The following is a 20,649-nucleotide window of genomic DNA, read 5'->3' on the forward strand; positions in this document are numbered from 1 at the left end:
AGCTACCAGAATGATTTAAAACAGACACTACCAAGTGTTGGCAAAGGTGTGGAGCAACTGAAGCATCCACATACTGCTGATGGTTGGCTGAAAGTGACACGACCTCTTTGGAAAATTATCCGATGCTTCCTACTAAAACAGAACATACACATGCATACCCTATGACCCAGCAATGCACTCTAATGCATATACGCAACAAAAGACTTCAAGAATGTTTCAGCAGCATAACTTGCAATAGACAAAAAACCTGAAAAATAAAACAAATGTCAAGGTACTATAGAATGGATGAATTAATTGTATGCTCATTCAATGCAACACTAAATAGAGTGAGAATGGATGAATTACTACTATGCGTAATAACATGAATTAATCTCACAGATAAATTTTGAAAGAAGCAAAACAAAATGCATGTGAATGATGCCATTTAAAATACAATTCAGAAAAAGACAAGAAAAACTAAGTTGTGATGACAGAAATCAGGATTGAAACAATGCTTGGGAGAAGTGGATGACCTCGCAGGGAGCACAGGGGGGTTTTGGAGGTGCTGAATTCTTCTTCTGAAAAATGGTCACATGTATGTATTCACTCTGAGAAAATTCAAGTTGTACAGTTACAACTTGTGCACTTCTTTTATATATGAGTGTTATAGGATCCTAGTTCCCTGACCGGGGATCAAACCCGGGCCCATAGCAGTGAAAGCATCAAGTCCTAACCACTGGACCGCACCAGGGAATTCCCTATACTTCAATTTTTCAAAAACGGATAATTAGGGAGAGAAAGGGGAGTAGGAGAAGAGAGAAATAAAAGAAATAAAAGTCTGTGTGACTACAAGCCCATGCTCTCAACCATTACTGCTTGCTTAGCTTGAGATTTTACCAATAATTTCGACACTCTTTTATTTGGAAACTAAGGATCTTGGTGGATATGACTGATGAAAAAGGCCACTATTTAGGTCAAGGAACCCCAGCCCCTTTTAGGTCAGATGTGGCCTTCCTCACTTCATCTGACTGTAGCAGTTACATCAGAGAATATTTATTCTTAATGGGCTGTTATGGCTCTCATTTATAGTTTAAAAATAAGAATCAACCATTCAAAAAAGGATGTTCATTTTTCAAAGTTTTATGTTGGGACAACTAAATAAATGTGATGAATAGAGGTAATGTTTCTGTAAACACAAACAACAAAGATTTGATATTAATGTTTATTAGTGTGAAAAACAGGTTTCAAAACAGCATATGAAATAATATTATATTTTTTGTAGAGTAGAATTATGTAAACTATATGTTTTAATACAATGGAAAACTAACAAAAGATCTATAAAGATATCAAAAGTTAACAAAGTTAACCTAGTTATTCCTTGACATTTGAGTGATTTTCCTTTTTTTCTCCTATACTTCTATTTTCAATTCTACTAATACCAACATAAAGTGATCAGAAAATCTTTAAAAAGTACATTTTGTATGATTCCATATATATACATAAAGTTCATAAGTAAACAAAACTAACTGCTAGAAGTCTGGATAGGGATTTTCTTTGGAAACATAGGTCATGACTAGAGCAGCACACAGGTGAGGCTTGTGGGCTGCTGGTAATGCTCCGTGTCTTGTTATGGGTGCTCGTTACATGGGACATTCAATTTTTGAAAATTCATGGAGCTGTGCAATTTTCTATACATTTACCAAAAACTCTGGGTAGAGTGAACTGGGGGAAAGAAGCCTCATAGTTAATATAGGTGAACCCAGATTATATAAATAAAGTTTGGTTTCTTCGCATTTTCTTTTCCCTTACAATTAAAATATATTAGAAAAAAATTTACCTAAATGAAGTTCTGGTTATTTTAGTTCAGCTAAAGAAAAATCTTATGGCAAAGAAATCTTCTGAGTGTAACTTTAACTTATACGTCAAAATTTGATTACAGATATTATTAGTGATATCACTTATATTTACCTGATAGTGAGGTTTATACCACTGCTTTAAGTCCCAATCCCAAAGAATCATCTGAAAAAAAGGAAAAAAGAATTCACTTAGTTACAAACCAGAAATAAATAAATATATGTAAAGACAACATGGAGCATCTTCAATTACAGATACCTAAAATAGCTTAAAGTTTGGGAGAGGAATTGGGAAGGTGAGAATAAAAATTACCTCTAGATGGAATATTTTATTAATTACACAATCCATGATTGAGAAATCAAAAGAGTCCAAATAAAGTCACTAAACTAAGCTGTATCAACCTTCAAAATATCTATTCCCACAGAACTGAAAATAGAAATCCAGACTCACATCCATTCACTAAAAATATAAGAAAAATGACAACTGCTCTTCCCCTCCCCACCCTCTCCAAAGGCTCATGATTTGTCATTTTAAACCAGTGTCAGTAGGTGGTGCTATTTCCTTACCAATAAGGCACTTCTGTCAAATCACTTTAAAAAGCCTGCCCGTGGTTTATATTACGCATAAAGGAATGGATTTATAAAAAGCTACACACAGCTCTTTTGATTCACAGATTCGTTTTTCTATTTGTCTTCCTTTATAGATTATCAGTGGTAACTTCTTAGTACCAGACTAGTTTTTTCATGCCCTTCTCTTCCTAGCAGGCTGTGTGGCTACTTCCCCATCTAAGTCAGTGCTCAAGGAGATAAAATTAGCTTAAATTTGGCAAGCTATAATGGCTACCTACCATTAATCCTAAATTTCTTTTAAGTTTACTTAATAAATAGGTCTCCTCTTTTTGCCTAAATATAACTGTGATTATAACTGTGATTTTCTACATAGCTTTGAACCCTAGTGTTGAACATAAGCCCAGTTAATTTGTAATACAATCACGTAATTTCTATGTACTGAAATATTTGGGTCGTAAGGATCCTGACTGCAAAAGATTTTAAAATGTTATCTACTCTCTCATTGGTCCAATATTTCATTAGGAGCTGGCAGATTTTTTTTCTGTGAAGGCACAACTAGTAAATATTTTAAGCTTCACAAGTCACATAAGGTCTCCATGGCATATTCTTTGTTTTTGTTTTACAACCCTTTAACATGCAAAACAAAACAAAACAAACAAAAAACATCCTTAGCTCAATGGCCATCCCAAAACAGGTTGCTGGCAGGATTTGGTCAGTAAGCTATAGCTTGCTGACCCCTTTTTATGTATTTATTTATGTATTTATTTTTGTATTTATTTATTTAGGCTGTAGTGGGTCTCTGTTGCTGTGCACGGGCTTTCTCTAGTTGTGGTGAGTGGGGGCCACTTTGTTGCAATGCGCAGGCATCTCTTACTGTGGAGCACGGGCTCTAGACATGCGAGCCCTAGAGCATGTGGGCTTCAGTAGTTGCAGTGTGTGGGCTCAGTAGTTGTGGCACATAGGCTTAGTTGCTCCGCGGCATGTGGGATCTTCCCAGACCAGGGCTCAAACTCGTGTCCCATGCATTGGCAGGTGGATTCTTAACCAGTGCGCCACCAGGGAAGTCCCTGGCCCCTTTTAAAAATCTTCAGTTGTCACTATCACCATCTTTGCAGAAAGTCATCTCCTGCCAGTGAAGAAAAACCTATTTTTTCCCCAAGAAAATCCAGACATACTACAACCACTTACAAAATTCATTGACCACTACCTGCAAAATGGCTCAGTACAGCTACTGCAAAGTACATGATATATATTAGTAGATTCATCAAATTTACACAGTATTTTGTGGTCCTCATATAATTATTTCAGGTTGTGATTTAACTGGCATACATTCTAGATTCTAGAGGCATTAATTAATGCAGTTTAAGACATTAATAACTTCCTAAGAACATTCACATTAAGATTAAAATAACCTAAAATACCTAAGTTTCTTTTACACTTGATATACACACTCCACTTTCTGCATGATATTCTTACACAATTGGCTTTTTAGTCCCAACTGCAATACTGTACTTCAGTCCTGATTTCAGTCTGTCCAAGTTTCTTTGGAGAGTGGAATGTCGACTAGCCTAATCACCATTCTTCCCATCATCATGACATATGTAAATCTGATGTTTCCTTAAGTTCACTTAAAAAAAGTACAGAATGAACAGAAGTGACGACAGAACCACATGATGGGTCACTAAAGATTACCTATGAGATTTGAGATTTGTGTCTGAGTCTACAAACTTGCCTAATATACTATCAACCAATCTATACCTCCACATTTCTTCTATAAGGATACCATCACATGGTGGCATACCTACACCTCATTCTTCCTAGTCATTAGTCTGAGTAGAAGTTGATTTCTTGCTAACTCCAGCACACTTTCAATAGAAGGGTTTCTTAACATTGAGTCTTCCTTGCCTCCCACCTGCTATTCTGGCTTTGAATAAACTCTTAAGCAGTAGCTCAATCTTAATTTGCAGTCACTTTCTCTGAGATCAAAAATACATTTGCCAAAATGCAGCAGGTCTTAGTCTGAAATCCCCTGTATATTAGGAACTGAAAACAGATACAGTGGAAGCCACAAATTTCTAGTAGACTGCCTTCTGTGTAAATTGGACAACTAGAACATTAGTGATTTTGAGAAAACAAAATTTTCTGCATAAGTAGTAGAAGATGTTTAATCCAGGAATCATACAGCTGCAGCTAGGTATAGCTTAGAGCAGTGTTATTCAAGGTGTGGTCCACAATGAGAAAGTACAGAAATGAAAAGTAAATGTTTAGAAATTTTTTTATCAATTTGATATTGTTGAGGTGATTTCAGTGTATTTTACAAAAGCATAAGTCCACAGCAGACTGGGGCAAAACCCCCAAAGCTTGATCCTTTGCTATATAGTTTGATGCCAGGAGGCAAGAACATGGATACACAGAGCTGCACTGTTTGGAGCAGCAAGAAAACTAAATACGACCCAAGTGTCCATCAATAACAAAATGGGGAAATTTTGGTACATTCATGCAGTGGAATACAACAGTGAAAATGCATGAAGGATAGCTATATCCTATATGAATGAATCTTAAAAACACAATGTTGAGTGAGAAAAGTCACAGGAGGATACATACAGTATAATTACATATGACGTAAAATAAAATATACATTGAAATATACTTTTTAGAAATATAAATATACAGGAAACTATAAAGAAATTCAGGACGGTTATCATCTCTAAGGGAGAAGAGAGAAAAACTGGGGCTGGGAGTGGCATACAGGGAATTTCAAAGTTACTGGTAATGTTCAAAGTTACTGGCGAGTCAATGGTGTTTTTTATCCTTAGTGTCTGAACTGGTGAAGACTCTTGAGGAATTGTGAGATTCATGGCAAGAATGAAATGGAGCAATAGACAGAAAAGAATGTGAGGATAATACTTTTATTAAAAATGGTAGGTTATAGAGCTTGTTTCTACCTGATAGGAATAACCCAGGACAGCAGAACTAATGATAAAGGATAGAGTAAGGGATTTCCAAAGGAGCAAAATCCTTAACGAAATGAGTGCTCAATACCTCTATAATATTAGCACTTAGATAAAAATTTAAACTAAGAAACAGTAATAGAGTATTAGCCATTAATCAAATCTGGGGTCAAATTAATCAAATTCTAAGGGTCTGGAATATTTAGGGGGGAGGAGAAAAGAACCAATTTAGTTTACATGTATTTCAAAATTGTGAGCTGCAAGATAAATTCTGATTTCCACAGAAATATCATCACCATCTTAACCATCATATTATTTATTTATTATTTTTTTGGCCGAGCAGCTTGTGGGATCTTAGTTCCCCAACCAGGGATCAGACCCATGCTCCCTGCAGTGGAAAGCTCAGAGTCCTAACCACTGGACCACCAGGGAATTCCCAACCATTTTATTTTGAAAAGTGGTGCAGGTGCCCTAAGGCCTGCATTATTCTGTATGACTACAAATCATCTTAGCTGAAGTATTTTCATGTCATTTGGATATTATTGTTTATATCTGTTGAATTTGCATTCTTTGCATTGTTATGTCTCCAATCAAAAGAAAAAAAGGCTCAAAATTGGTTTCCTAAAGCTTAGAGTACTAATAAGAACAGTAACATAAATAACTCAGAATAAATGCTAAGCCTAAATCAAGAAGACTCTAATGCAAACTGACTACAAATCTGTGGGTGTGATAATACCACACAAACCCATAAAAACAAAAATATTACTGTCATATGACAGTGACTATCTACAAATTGGATATTTTTTTAAAGACTCAATTCATTCACCCTACATTCTTCTGCATGTTGTCTACTTTGAAACTTTTATGACATTCAAACAAAACATGAAGCCTTTTTGGTAAACAAGTAGAATTTTTCTAGAACAGTCACATAATGCTTTCTTATATGAAAGTGAAGATTTCTGTTCCTAAAACAGAAATGACAAAACCTAGAGGCACCAATCAGATTCTGTGCTCTTCATAGGAAAAGCATTTGAAAAAGAAAAACTATTGCCGAGAGATTTGTAAAACTAGCCCCACAAATGGTAAACATTATGCTGGAAGAGAGAACAGACCAAAAAATTTCCAAAATGTATTTACTATGTGACACCTTGGGACATCACAGAACTGAAAAGGCATATAAGGTAAAAGAGTAATTACTCTCATATTTGTACACAGCAGATATTTTATTTTACTGGTGGGTAAATGCACTCATGTGATGAATCCAAATCAGCTCTTGGTTTATGTGCAATACACACAACAAAAGATGGCAGACAACTTTTTTAATATGTTGATCACTGGAAAACCCATACTACCAAATATGATTTTTTACCCTATTTAATGATTATTTTGTAAACTATAACAGAGACTTGAAAACATGCGCTGCAATCAGTTCTGAGAGAATCAGCTATCCATACAGCAAGGAAGAGCCTCACTAAACAATGAGAACACCTCTGAACTGCAGATCTACCACTGCTTTATTCACAGAAAACAGCTGGTGATCAAAACACGCATGCTGGCCACGATTCAGTGTTGAAGAAATAGCGTAAGTGTAAATGCACTTAATTTTTGGCCACAGAAAGTATATCTTTTCAGTGTGCTGTGGGAAAATGGAGTGCAAATAAAAACTATAAATACCAAATAGAAGTATTTTCTTCAATAAAATGCAAAGAACTTCTATTTCTCAAGTTTCAGCATGACAATGCCCATTAACTTAGGAACTGACACAGCCTCGAAAATAACCTTCAGTGAGAAAGCGCTTTATGATTTGAGGGTCCATGCTGAATTTGAGTATTCAGAAACAACCAAAAAAACCACTTGCTGCTTTCCACTCTAAGTTATAATTTTGCTTGAATTTTTCCAATTTAAGAGAAATAGAGAAGAGAAAAGAATGTGGTTGGATACATGTGTTGAATCTACAACACATAACCTATTTACTCATCAGCGAGCTGAAACAGAAACACCTTTAGTATTGCAAACAATGGTCACTGATGAAGTGTATATTTTTAGGTTTTAAAAATTATGAATCATTTTTATACATTTCTCTAATATTGGTAGGTGCCTGCCACACATACTGAATCACAGTGGATGGTGCATGGATATTCCTCCTATATAATACGTAGCTCTTTTAAAATTTTACTTCCAAGCAGACAGTATATGCTCTGTATAGAAATTGTTCCCAAGTCAGCAAAACTTTAGGCATCTAAACTTCAATCTCAATACCAGAATGGATCCTATAAATAATTTAAATATAAGAATAAATAAATGATTCAAATATTGCTAATTTTTGAATCAGTAAAAAAAAGTTTTAGTGGCTATGGTATGTTCTCAAAACATGGTTCTATTATAAGACATCACTTAACGAAAGCATGAAATTTTAATTGCTGTTTTTAGAAGCTTTCAATATTACATTTGTCTGTTTCCATCTAAACTCAAATATAATGCAGTATCAGAAATTAGTACATGGGGGGGACTCGAGGGAGGGGAGTCAAGGAAGGGCGGGAATACGGGGATATGTGTATAAAAACAGATGATAGAACCTGGTGTACCCCCAAAAAAATAAAAAAAAATAAAAAAATAAAAAAAAAAGAAATTAGTACATATTTTCACACACTGTAATTATCTGTTCAAAAAATAATTTTTAAAACAGCATTTTCTCATAAGTTAAGTAACATGAGGTACATATTATTACAAAAATTCTTTTAGTTGATTTGATAAAGTAAACCCAAGACTGTGCCTTTGTATAAATTCAGCTTTTCTTTGTGGTTACGTTGAATCCTGATAAAAGTTTCTGTTTGAATATGTTTATAAGTCCAACATGCTTTACAGAGCTCTTCGAAACCACCAATACCACAGTGAAACATCAGCAGCACAACCAGGAGATGTTATCAGGTTCAATTACGTCAATGAGGTTTTACTTCATTGTTCCCTATGTAGCCAAAAAGAAAAACATATATGTGTCCTCAAGTCAAGCTTACAGAACTGTGATATTTATGTAAAATTTGAAAGATTATCTATTATGGTACAGCTGTGAATTAACTGTTACAACAACCTCTATTCTCATATTTCTTTTTGACATTTTTACTTGAGCTTCATGTATAAATCTAGGCTAATGAAATTGACTGAATTTCAGTATTTCCAACTTTTTCTATTTCTATGCCTTCCAAACTCAGGCCCATTTATCTCTGAGTTTATTGAACATAAACCAAAAACATAAAATAAATGGACAGCCAAAAAGCTAAACTAAAACTGTACTTTCTAATAGTCTAAAGTGCAAAGATAGTAACCTTGACCCCTGCATAACAAATAAGGGCCCCAATCAGAAAAACTGATAAGCAGGGGAAAAAAAGGTGGGGGGGGGGTGGGCAGGGGTGGAGATTAGTATTACTTGGAAACTAATCTCATTTACTATTCTTACTAATCAATCAAAATATATGATTACAGCCATGGTGACTTAGACTGCAAGTTATGCACTAGCACTATGTTAGATGCCTAATACATAATGTCTTCTTTAATCTTTACTAGAATTCTTTGTGGTAAGCCTTACTTCCCCATTTTACACATGACACAACAGAGACTAAAAAGGTGAAGTAACCTGCCCAGAGTCACATGACTAGTAAGTGGCAGAGACAGAAATTAAATTCAGATCTGCCTCATTTCAAAGCTTTAAGGATTCTTAATCATTATCCTACACTAGCTTATAATTATTATCATTTACTACTGTTATTATCAACACTACTATGTGCTAGCAATATGGCAGGTGCTTGGCAGCAATGTAAAATCACAACAATTTTGCAAATAACCTCATTTATATATGGCAAAGTTGAGGCTTAGTGATTATATTAATTATTCTGCATTTGCCTCCCTGATCCCTTCTTTGCCCTCCACTCCACCCCGGGGAGCCTCCCTACACTCTGCATCTCCTGAGTTCCCATGCAGCTGGTTTCCACTTAGGATGGGAGATGACAGCAGGAAACTGGAGTCTGGGATGAGAGAGACGATTATTTCTTCTCTGCTGCCTCCATGACTACGGCTCTTAACCAGATGGTCTTGTGACCCTGAAAACACCATTTCTACCCTTGTTCCATCATCCTCAGGTGAGGTAACACCTTTCCATAGTTACTAGTCTCCAGTTGCCTAACTGTCCCTTGTCCATCCTCTTAACCCTGCTCATTCTCTCGAAGCAGGTTCTTCATTAAAATCTTTTTATTTGAACCACCTTGGAGTGAACGCTGTTTCTTCTTGCGCTCCTAAATAATACAGGGACATTGTAAACCAAGTTCTATCAGGTGTCAGCTAGTAAATCACAGAGCTAGAATTTGAACTCAGATTTATCTCCCTCCAATTTTATTCTCGTTCTACCACATGCTGAAAGGATAATTATTTAAGCTTTTAATGAGACCTTTCTTTCCAAAAACAATAAATAAAAACGGATCATCAAATCATCAAATTACCTTCCAATAATACCTGATCTCATGTTTCCTGCATTTCATTCTGTTATTACAGATGAACTTCCCAAGTGCTAGTCAATGGCTGACTTTTCCATTAAATGTGTTAGATCCAATCCTCTGTGCCTACCTGAGGATATTTCACAAGCAGTTCTCTCCCCTTCTCCTACATCATCATTTTCTCTCCCTACTAAATCATTCCCATTAGACTATAAACATGCCGCAATTCCTCACCTCTCACACACACATACTTTCTCATGATCTTACTTACACTCAGTCTGTATCCCATTTCTTTGCTCCCCATTTACAGCAAAATTCCTCAAGAGTGATGTTTACTTTTTGTTTCCAATTCTTCTCCTACAGTTCTCTCTTAGCTATACTAGTTTACTTGCTGGTCCTTGAACATGCCAGGGAACTCCAACAAAAATTTTTCTAAAGCCATACTGATAATTCAGATTTTATAAAGTAGCACTTGAAATGTACATATAAGTTTGGGTTTTTTTTTCTCTCAAGGGTACAAAACCGGAAACAACAATATTTAAAGGGACAGGGGATGAACATAGGTTGAGTGAGAAAAATATGAAGTACTGAAGTCACAGATTATCTGAAAAAGAGCTTTAACCTGTAAAAGTACCAACTACTTAAACCTCTATATACTATTGATCTTGTGAGACTTCTGTTTTTATCATCTGATTTGAAATTGAGTAAAACACTTTTTTTTTAAACTTTCAGAATCATTTTAGAACAGTTCCACACACCATGGTCTAATTAGTTATGCTAAGGGAATTCAAGCACAGAGAGCCATTTTCTAAATATTATATGAAACAGCCTCTATTTTACCAGTATTCTTAATCTCTTATTCACTCCAGGTGTTTTCAAGTTTTTACTACCTGCTTCTCTTCTAGACCGCCTGTGTCCTTCCAGGTATGTAGGTTGGTCATGCCTCAACTGGTTTCTCTAGCCTGTGGTTAAGCAGAATTTTATCTCCATCCCAGACATGGACTCTACATTCCCACCAAGAGATACATATTCTAGGGAGAATGTGCCAAAAATAACTTCAGTTTTCCTCCTATTGTGAATAATGTTTTCCTTTTAAGTTATGAAAAGTTTCAGTATAATTTAAGCAAAAGATTAAATTAATAGCTAATATTTAAAAGACCTTACTAAAACATGTGATCAATTCAGGATTGCCTGAGGAATTTCCTAATAAATATTCTAGAATTCTAAGCAGTTTATGAACAAGACCAAAAGAAAAAAAGATTTCCTGCCTCAATCACAGGAATATGCTACAAACTTGACCCTACTCTGGAAATAAAACCAGGAGATCACAGTGGCCTTCTGGGGAGACCTGAAATCAACCTAAAATGGTGGTTTTATGACCAAATCTAAAGACATCTCCAGCTATACACACAGTAACTCAGGCAGACTGATGCCAGGGCCCAGGTTCTGAACACTATACTACACCACTTCCCGGCTACTTAAGGCTCAGAAGAGGCTGGGTTGGTTCTTCCCCCCAATTAGCTCCACACAGCTCACACAGCTGAAAGATCCATAAACCAAACAGACATTCAAGTAAAACAAAGGAATCAGCTGGTCCTAGGCAGGCATACCCTCTGCCTAACAAAGCAGATACAACATACATTTGTTTCTGATTGCCATTTATAATTTATTTGAGAACAGATAGATTAAAGTTTAGACTTAAGAATGATGAACCAACCAAAGACACTAGACTTACTGGTAAAATAATTATATATATTATATTCCCTTTGTTTAGGAATTCTCCTCCTTGGCTCTTCTGATATTTATGACTCTAATGTGTTTACACAGACACAGGAGCTTTGTATTCCTAAATAACACAATGGAGAGTCCAAACAGTATTTCACCATGGACAGAGAGTATATTTCATCAACAATTTGTAATCTCTGCCCCAAAAGGAGTACTTGAAGAGGGTTAGAATACTGCTGTAGGAAAAAAATCTAGAAATTCCCTCTAAGGGCTCAGCTCCGGGCTTTGATACCCCTCAGCAGTCTGCCCACTCCACCCTGCCTTTCATCACTGGAATTATCAATGCCAGCTTTGGGCCCAGGACCATTCTGACTAGAAGTTTCCCATCTTCAAACATGTCCAACCCATTTGGACAGAGGGTGGAAATCACCACAGGTAATAACTAAATACTGCTTGGATCATGCGTTTGAAAGAGAACAAACGGTAACCTTTAATCAGTCTCAGTCTTTCAGTGTCCTCAAATTCCTACCTAGTTAAAAGGGGGAGGCAACCTCAAGTCTGGCAAACCATAGGCAACAGAGGTTCTGAAAACCTGTGTGTTTACTACATTAGGTGCTCGGTTGGCAGCTTTGTATATATTACATTCAACCTGTGAGATCAGTTTTTATGAATAACTTGTTGAATGAAGTGAATGACATATTTTAATTCCTCTTTCTTCTTCCCCATATTAATCTAATTTGATCTAGATATTTCTGATTTTCTATCGTCACCATATTTTTCACATTTTTATCATATCAAGCCTCAATCACTTTCAACAGCCTCCAATTAATTTTATTTACTTTATATATTTTCAAAGCCATGTATCATGTTACTCTCCTATTAGAACTATTCAGAGTATATTTGAGCTTAGTGGAATTTAGAAGTTAATTCCAATCTTCTCATTTTACAGATACTAAAGAAAACAAGGACCAGAGTTATTAAGTGATTTTTTTTCTTTGTCTTTTTTAGCTCTGTGCCTAACCTCACTCAACTAAAAATAAAATTTACCTGTAGGCAGACAGTCAAGTAAAACAAAGGAACTATTTGGTTTTAAGTGAGACAAGCCTTCGCCCCTCAAAAAATAAAAACATGTTTTTCTGATTACCTTTTATAATTCTACCAACTCATCTTTCCAACCAAACTCACATTTAATTATCTACCCAAACCCATGGTGGGGGACTCTAACAACAAAAATCTGCTTACCACTTTCTATATCTGATCTAAACCTTCCTATTTTCCTTGGTTCCTATTCTCTACTTCCTATTTCTTAGTCTCAGTTAATGTAGCTGACCTCGTAAAACAGAAGAAATACTTGAAGCCTACAATGGAGGTATTCTTTAAACAATAAAGTTTTTTGAAGGTAGCAACTGCAAGTTCATTTAGAAAGTAACAATCAGAACTTAGATTATTCAATATGAACTAGCTCACTGCCAATATGGTAAACATTCAGGACCACAAAGAACTCTTATTCTGTCAAATGGCTACATCTCCAAGACACAAAGGGCATTTCATACAAAAAGGACTATATAGGAAAGTAGCACAGGTATATTTAAGAATATTTTCTTACCACTTATTTACATAACTTTTCATGGGTAAAATTTTAAATATTTAATAGATACATTTACTAGGCCCTTACCTGATTTTATTTTAGAACTGAATATTTAATTTCGGAGATAGAGGTATTAAAGGAAATTATCATAAAAGCATCAAAGTAGGGACTTCCCTGGTGGTGCAGTGGTTAAGAATCCGCCTGCCAATGCAGGGAACATGGGTTCCATCCCTGGTCCAGGAAGATCCTACATGCCACAGAGCAACTTAAGTTCGTGTGCCACAACTACTGAGCCTGTGCTCTAGAGCCCGTGAGCCACAACTACTGAGCCCATGTGCTGCAACTACTGAAGCCCCCTTGCCTAGAGCCCGTGCTCCACAACAAGAGAAGGCACTGCAATGAGAAGCCCACACATCGCAATGAAGAGTAGCCCCTACTCACCACAACTAGAGAAAGCCTATGTGCAACAACGAAGACCCAACACAGCCAATAAAAATAAATTAATTAAAAAAATAAAAGCATCAAAGTAGATTTTAATTAACCAAGAAAGAACTTAAAATCAATGTATACTAACAAAACTATTTTTTTTCTACTTTAAATTTCACCATTTTTCATTTGGGATTTTTAATTAGGTAGAAATTATTCAAGTTGCCAGCACTATCTGTTTGACACTTATTTGAGTAAACAAGTTCTGTCATAGTAATAGATTAAAATTAAGCAAAGATATTAGCCCCATAGTGACTTGACCTGAGAATAAAAAATGGAACCTCTGGTCTGTGGAGCCCTATACCAAAGTTACAAGACAAAATTCCAGAATTAACCCAACCCCCACAGCAACTAAATTCTGGAGTTATCTCGACCCCCACAGCAATCTTTGACTCATGACTTGGGATAGCAGATAACCCAATCCCATATTAGGGAAGGTATTCACCATATAGGACCCTAGCCTATCACCTAACGACACCTTTTGCCTGACACCTGGCGCACTGACTGATTAATGCCATTTTCTTAGCAGGAAAATGCTTATAACCCCCTTGTCTTGGGGTTATAAAAGTTGGCTGCAAGCCCAAGAGAGGGTCAGCTCTCCCTGGTATGCCAGGAAGTCATCCCACTGTCTTTACAGTGCCCCTCACTAAACTCTGCTCTTTGTTCTCAATAAACTCACTCTCTTTTGAAATGCTTTGTGTCTGGAAATTTTTTTTCAACCCGTGCTCAGACCCCATCATGGTCTATTTAAAAAAAAAAAAAATCAGATTTCCCCAGGGATCATCACAGTACTCTAAATTTATAGGAAAAAAATGTACTGAAAGTTTTATGCTTTGCATAAGCAAAATGACTTTTTCATAAATTCTAAATATAGAGATAAATTTTTAAATTAATTTTTGGTGGTGTATAGTTGCTTTACATTGATGTGTTAGTTTCTACTGTACAGCAAAATGAATCCACTATACATATACATACATCCCCTCTTTTTTGGATTCCCTTTCCATTTAGGTCACCACAGTATACATTAAGTATAGTTCCCTGTGCTATACAGTATGTTGTCATTATCTATTTTTTAAATAATTTTATTTATTTATTTATTTATTTATTTATGGCTGCGTTGGGTCTTTGTTGCTGCATGTGGGCTTTTTGTAGTTGGGGAGAGTGGCGGCTGCTCTTTGTTGCGGTATGTGGGCTTCTTATTACAGTGGCTTCTCGTTTCGAAGCACGGGCTCTAGACTCAGGGGCTTCAGTAGTTGTGGCACATGGGCTCAGTAGTTATGGCTCTCAGGCTCTAGAGTGCAGGCTCAGAAGTTGTGGCACACAGGCTTAGTTGCTCTGAGGCATGTGAGATCTTCCTGCATCAGGGTTTGAACCCCTGTTCCTTGCACTGGCAGGTGGATTCTTAACCACTGTGCCACCAGGGAAGCCCTAATTATCTATTTTATACATAATATCAATAGTGTGTATATGTCAATCCCAATCTCCCAATTCCTCCCACTAGAGATAAATTTAACACTATATTTTAATATCTCATGTAAGAGACAACTAAATACTAATTTTCCATGTATAAAATAGAAAAAAATAAAATCTGGGAATTATTTAATTTGAATTAGCTATTATTATAACATGGATTAGCTAAAGAAACTGACAGATCAAAAGCAAGTTTCAAATAACTTCTAGAGACCCTATCTAAAAACTGAGAGCAACTACTAACTCTTTAGTATGTTATCAATTTATTTTCCCAAACATTAAACCTTCTGACAGAGCTGCACAAAAAACAGTCACCATTAGTTACTCCAACTGGCAAAGAAAAGGAAATCAGATAGTTATATTAAGGTCTGTCAATGATTATTAGTAAAATTTTAAAAATAGTTCTATTAACTTACTCCCCCCTAAATTAATGGCTACTCACTCATTAGGGGACAAATGCACACCAACCTAGCATTTCACTAAGATTATGAGTCTAGCACAGTGGAAAACTGTGCTAATTTTTGACCAAAACACTATTCAAAATAAACTAACCTACTCTTTTTGGTATGCTGATGGTTAATGAAGACAGCTCAATAAACTATCAGGCTGGCAATACGTATGTCGGTATAGGCACTGGTTACTAATTCAACAATTATTAATATAAATAAGATGCAAATTAAACACCTTCAGCCTCCAGGAGGACAAGATCATCCCAGCATCTAGCAAAGTGAGTACCTAGCACTTAGTTGCTTAATAAATACTTGTAGAATGAATTCACCTATAAATATCACTTGTCACATCACATACATTTGAAATTTTGGTTATGTAGCCTATTAATACTACTAATAATAGCTAATATTTATCGAGAGCTTACTATATGACCTGTTGTTGTCCTCACTTTTACAGTTAATCACGGCTGAAAGAGACTAACTAACTTGACCAAATTAACATGGCAGGTGAGTTGTACAGCAAGAACCCAAACTGGTTTTTCTACCTGCAAAATCCAGAATTTTAATGACAATATGATACTGGAATATTCATAATTCATTATTTTGCTAAAAATCTCTACTATGTGAGTCTCTTTCATCTCACAGCAAAGATCAGTTTACAAAAATGTGAAAGTGATGGATTCTCAAATGATAAATAATTACAATACATTATTTGCCTTCCTGGCTTTTAGTACTTGGTCTCCTGCTGAAGCCGAGTTCTTAGCCACTTAAACAACATCTACTTCTGTTAGAGAACAGAACAACTTTATGCAATGGAAGAAGTGGCCTACCAAGATAGAAAACCAAGAGCTGAACTACTGTTCTTCCAGATGCCAGTATATAAAAGGATGCACTATCTTAAACTTGTGAAGATAATATTAAGAATGTACTTTATAAAGCATAAAACACTACAAAAATGCTCATAAAATGATATTTCATGTGTTTGTACGCTATTCTCTAAAATACATGTTGCCTAGATTGCTCACACTTAGAATGTGTTACCATGCATTATTGCATAAACAATCTTGCTCCCTATGCTGGATATTCTCCATTGGTCCTGTCAGATCCACTCTCTTAAACGGCTTTTTTCACTTCGGAGGCTGACCATTTTGGACTGCATTAAAAGGTTGTTTGTCATCTGGCTTTTGAGGGGGGACTACAGAAGGTGCCAGAAGCAGAGGAGAGGGCAGGAGGAGAATGAGGTTGAAGTTTTTATAGGTGGGGATATCATCAGATCCTTCCTCCACAGCACAGGCTGGCAGTGGGTGGATTCCTCCACTAAAAGCTACAGCTCCTGTTGGGTCTTCTGCAGCTCCTACAGTTAAACCCCTTGTCTCTTCAGGCCTTGGGTGGTAATAAGGGTTATTTCCCCTAACTCTCTTCACACTTTTTTAAATAGTCCCTTACTAAATGATCCTCAGTTACTCCATTTTACTGTGCCATTTGTTTCTTGCTGGGACCCTGGCTGATACACTACCTAACTAGATTATAACATCCCTTGATGACTTAGGCATTGTTTTCCATATTTCTTCTTTAATATCCTTAGCACCCAGTATAAACACTTGCATACAAAGTATACTAGAAAGGATACTAGACAGAAAATCAGGATATCTTAGTTCTATTTTCAATTCTACCAATGACTAGCTTCCACTAAACCTTGGAATCTTAACTGCAAAATAAAAAAGTTGGAATAGATAGTAATCTAAAGTCTGTTCCAGAAATGATATAGAAGTATTTTTTCCTCCACTAATAGTTGAAACTTCACCAATAGAGATTTATTTCTTGTGTTTGGATAATCATGGGATCACTTAAAAACAAATAATTGTTTAGCTCAAGGTCAGTCCTTTTTATTTAAAGGGCCAGACAGTAAATATTTTAGACTTTGTAATAAGCCAAGAAGCAAAATCAAGGCTACTATGTAGGTACTTCTATAACAAGAGACAAACACATTTTTCTACAGTTTTTTACTGAAAAAATTCAAAATATAATAACAGTGAGTGTAAGTTTTTATAATGCAGATCTGCCCATGAGAAGAACAAAATTAGTTTGGAAGGAAAGCATTTTATTTAATTGGGACTCAAAGTTGATATTCCCTAATCCTCAACATCAATGTTCACCCGTTAATGCTCATCTGTAATGAGATTATCTATATATCACCTTTGAAAATGTCTTTTCATACAAATAGGGAGTGGCAAATATTGGTAACAGCCCACAAGCATATGATTTTAATTGTGCATATTCATCACTTGAAAGGTATTTATAGAATTATATTAGATTCTTCTCCTGATATTTGCATTTCAGCATGTCATTACATTGCAGATAATCCATTACAGTTGAAGGCTACTTGAAAGTTCCCTGACTCTGCAGTAGTTAAATGGATTTCAAAATACAGAAAATCCTTTACTTACACTGAGTTCTAAATACCACTGCTAGATACTTTGATGTAGGAAATACAGCTGTTGCAAATTTGTGTGGAAATGGAGATCCCACTTCTTGTTTTAGTTTTTGACAACATGTGAAGTATATAAAGCAGCTTGACATTACTTGTGATCCAAACAACATTCATGTCATCAAAATCACTTTTTTACCACAGTATAAATTGTGCATTTAAGCATTGTTATTCCTCATAATTTTAGGTTGAATTCGTTAAGAAATATTATCAACTCTGTAGCATAAGCAAATTTCCAGTCATTCAGTTTTTAATCATATGGTTGAAGGTAGTTGCATTTAGAAAAATTTCAATCTCAGCCTTGGGCTCAAAATACACAATAGATAATGACAGAATATTACAGGGATTGTCTTTCCAAGACTGCAACATTCTGGTTTGGGAGCAAGTGAAGGAGAGTAGAGGGTGTGTAGTGAGTTCAATTCTAAGCAGACATAATTAAGGGTGAGGAGGTCCGGAAATAGCCAGTTTAACAGGAATATTATGATATTTGAAAATCCATATGTATAAAGAAGATACATCGAGGGTGTGGCTGCTCACATTCTGAACACTGTTCAGTTTTCCAAAGGACTAACTGCAGAGTTCTTTTAAATAATGCCATGTATAAAATAGTAATAATAATAACTCAGAGGTTATTTAGATAAAATGAGATAATACTCATGAAGAGCTTATGTACTACTGTACAAACTGTCTCAATGAATGTTAACATTACTTACTAGTATTATTGCTGGCTAATAATAATGAGTTCCCTTGACTTAAGTGTTTGTTTACAAAAACTTAAGTAATAGTGGGTCTCCCCTGGTGGTCCAGCGGTGAAAAATCCACCTTACATTGCAGAGCATGAGGGCTTGATGCCTGGTCAGGGAACTAAGATCCCACACGTCACGGGGCAACTAAGCCCGAGCACCACAACTACTGAGCCCACGTGCCCTGGAGCCTACGTGCCACAACTAGAGAGAGAAAAAACAAGATTCCACATGTCACAACTAAAGATCTGACACAGCCAAACGTAAATTAAATAAATAAATAAATAATAAATAAATCTTTAAAAAAAATGTTAAGGAATAGTGAACACTGAAACTAAAGTGTTAAGGAAACTATCTAGTAAAATTAGATTATCAAGTTAAATGATCAAATTATCAAGGAAAAAACAAAATTGAATTTCCATAAATATCCATGCAACTCAAAAAGGAACAAATACTCCAACAAAAGTGAACTAATCCTTCTAATGCTAAAAGTGCATTTTGAAGTTTTTGCCTATCTGAGTCAAGCCCTATCACATAACCTATATTACTTTGTCTATGTCTTTATATGTTATTTAACACAATCTAAACAGTAAGTTCCTAAAACACAAGCTTCCACAATTACTCTATCTTGTTCAAAAATAAAAATAAATAAGCCAATAGGATTTTATTGGTGTGGAGTAAACTATTTTCATAACAATTCTTGTTTTTCAACTTATAAAGCAAAACACCAGTTACTCATCTAAAATTAAGTGGAGTTTTTTTGTTTTTTTTTTTCTGTGAGCAGGCGTTCTTTTAGTTGCGGTGAGTGGGGGCTACTCTTTATTGTGGTGCGCAGGCTCCCCATTGCCGTGGCTTCTTCTCTTGTTGCGGAGCACAGCCTCTAGGTGCATGGGCTTCAGTAGTTGCAGCACATGGGCGCAATAGTTGTGGCTCATGGGCTTAGCTGCTCTGCAGCATGTGGGATCTTCCTGGAGCAGGGTTCGAACCTGTGTCCCTTGCATTGGCACGTGGATTCTTAACCACTGCGCCACCAAGGAAGCCCAAGTGGAGCTTTTAAAATCTCCAGGGCCTGCCTGCTTAAGTTTCCCAGGAAAAGTAATGATTTTAAGGCTTTTATGTGCATTTTACTTAATAAAATATTTGAACACAAGTTGACTGAACATTGTATAAAACGTTATTTATCTATGGAAAACAGTAATGAATATGAAGAAAAATTTAAGTCAATTTTATAGACCGTTTTCACATTTATAAACTCATTTTATTTATCTTGCTAAAAAAAAAAAAAAAAGTTTAAAAGCAATATGGTAGCTGTAACCAGATGGGTGGTTCCTGCTTCCTTCTGATCCCCTAAAAGGGATACTTAAAACTTACATCATTCTGTTTTCAATCAAATTACCTCTATCATTTAAACACACAGGCATAAAAATAACAATACTTCTCTCCAGTAGAAAATGCTGAAGATACGGGGATGGATGGTTAGCTTAACATTTACCTAAGGAAATCATAAGTCACTGGATTCTTAGACTATTTTCAGCTTTATTAAAGAAATCAGAACTGGAGTCTGATTATGTCAACTTTAAACACCCAATGACTCAATTTATAAACCCAAGAATTCAATAATATCAGATGTCCTTATTACTGAAGAGATTTCATTTTTTAAAAGTCCATTGAGAGGATTCAATTTTATCTTGACTTTAAAATTCAGCTATTTGTTTACATTTCCATGTTTTCTCCTAGACTTTTTACTGGCAAGGTTCCTTCCTAATTTATCCTCAGTGACTAACAAAGTACATGGTGCATGGAAGGCACTCAAATAAATAAATATTGAATGGATAAGTGAGTAAATAAAAGCCAGCTATCAAG

General features: G+C 35.7%; 1 protein-coding gene across 2 annotated transcripts in view; it reads right to left on the reverse strand.

Moving 5' to 3' along the window:
* PDE3B (phosphodiesterase 3B) overlaps nucleotides 1-20,649 on the reverse strand; it is a 170,208-nt gene that overhangs the window by 69,224 nt on the left and 80,335 nt on the right. For both annotated transcript variants that reach the window (XM_057750047.1, XM_057750045.1), the window contains exon 2: nucleotides 1,948-1,998. In XM_057750047.1, the coding sequence (XP_057606030.1) occupies nucleotides 1,948-1,998 (51 nt within the window). The remainder of the gene's footprint in view (nucleotides 1-1,947; nucleotides 1,999-20,649) is intronic.

The sequence above is a fragment of the Hippopotamus amphibius genome, chromosome 9 (assembly GCF_030028045.1).
Source record: "Hippopotamus amphibius kiboko isolate mHipAmp2 chromosome 9, mHipAmp2.hap2, whole genome shotgun sequence".
In the NCBI taxonomy this organism is placed as follows: Eukaryota; Metazoa; Chordata; class Mammalia; order Artiodactyla; family Hippopotamidae; genus Hippopotamus; species Hippopotamus amphibius.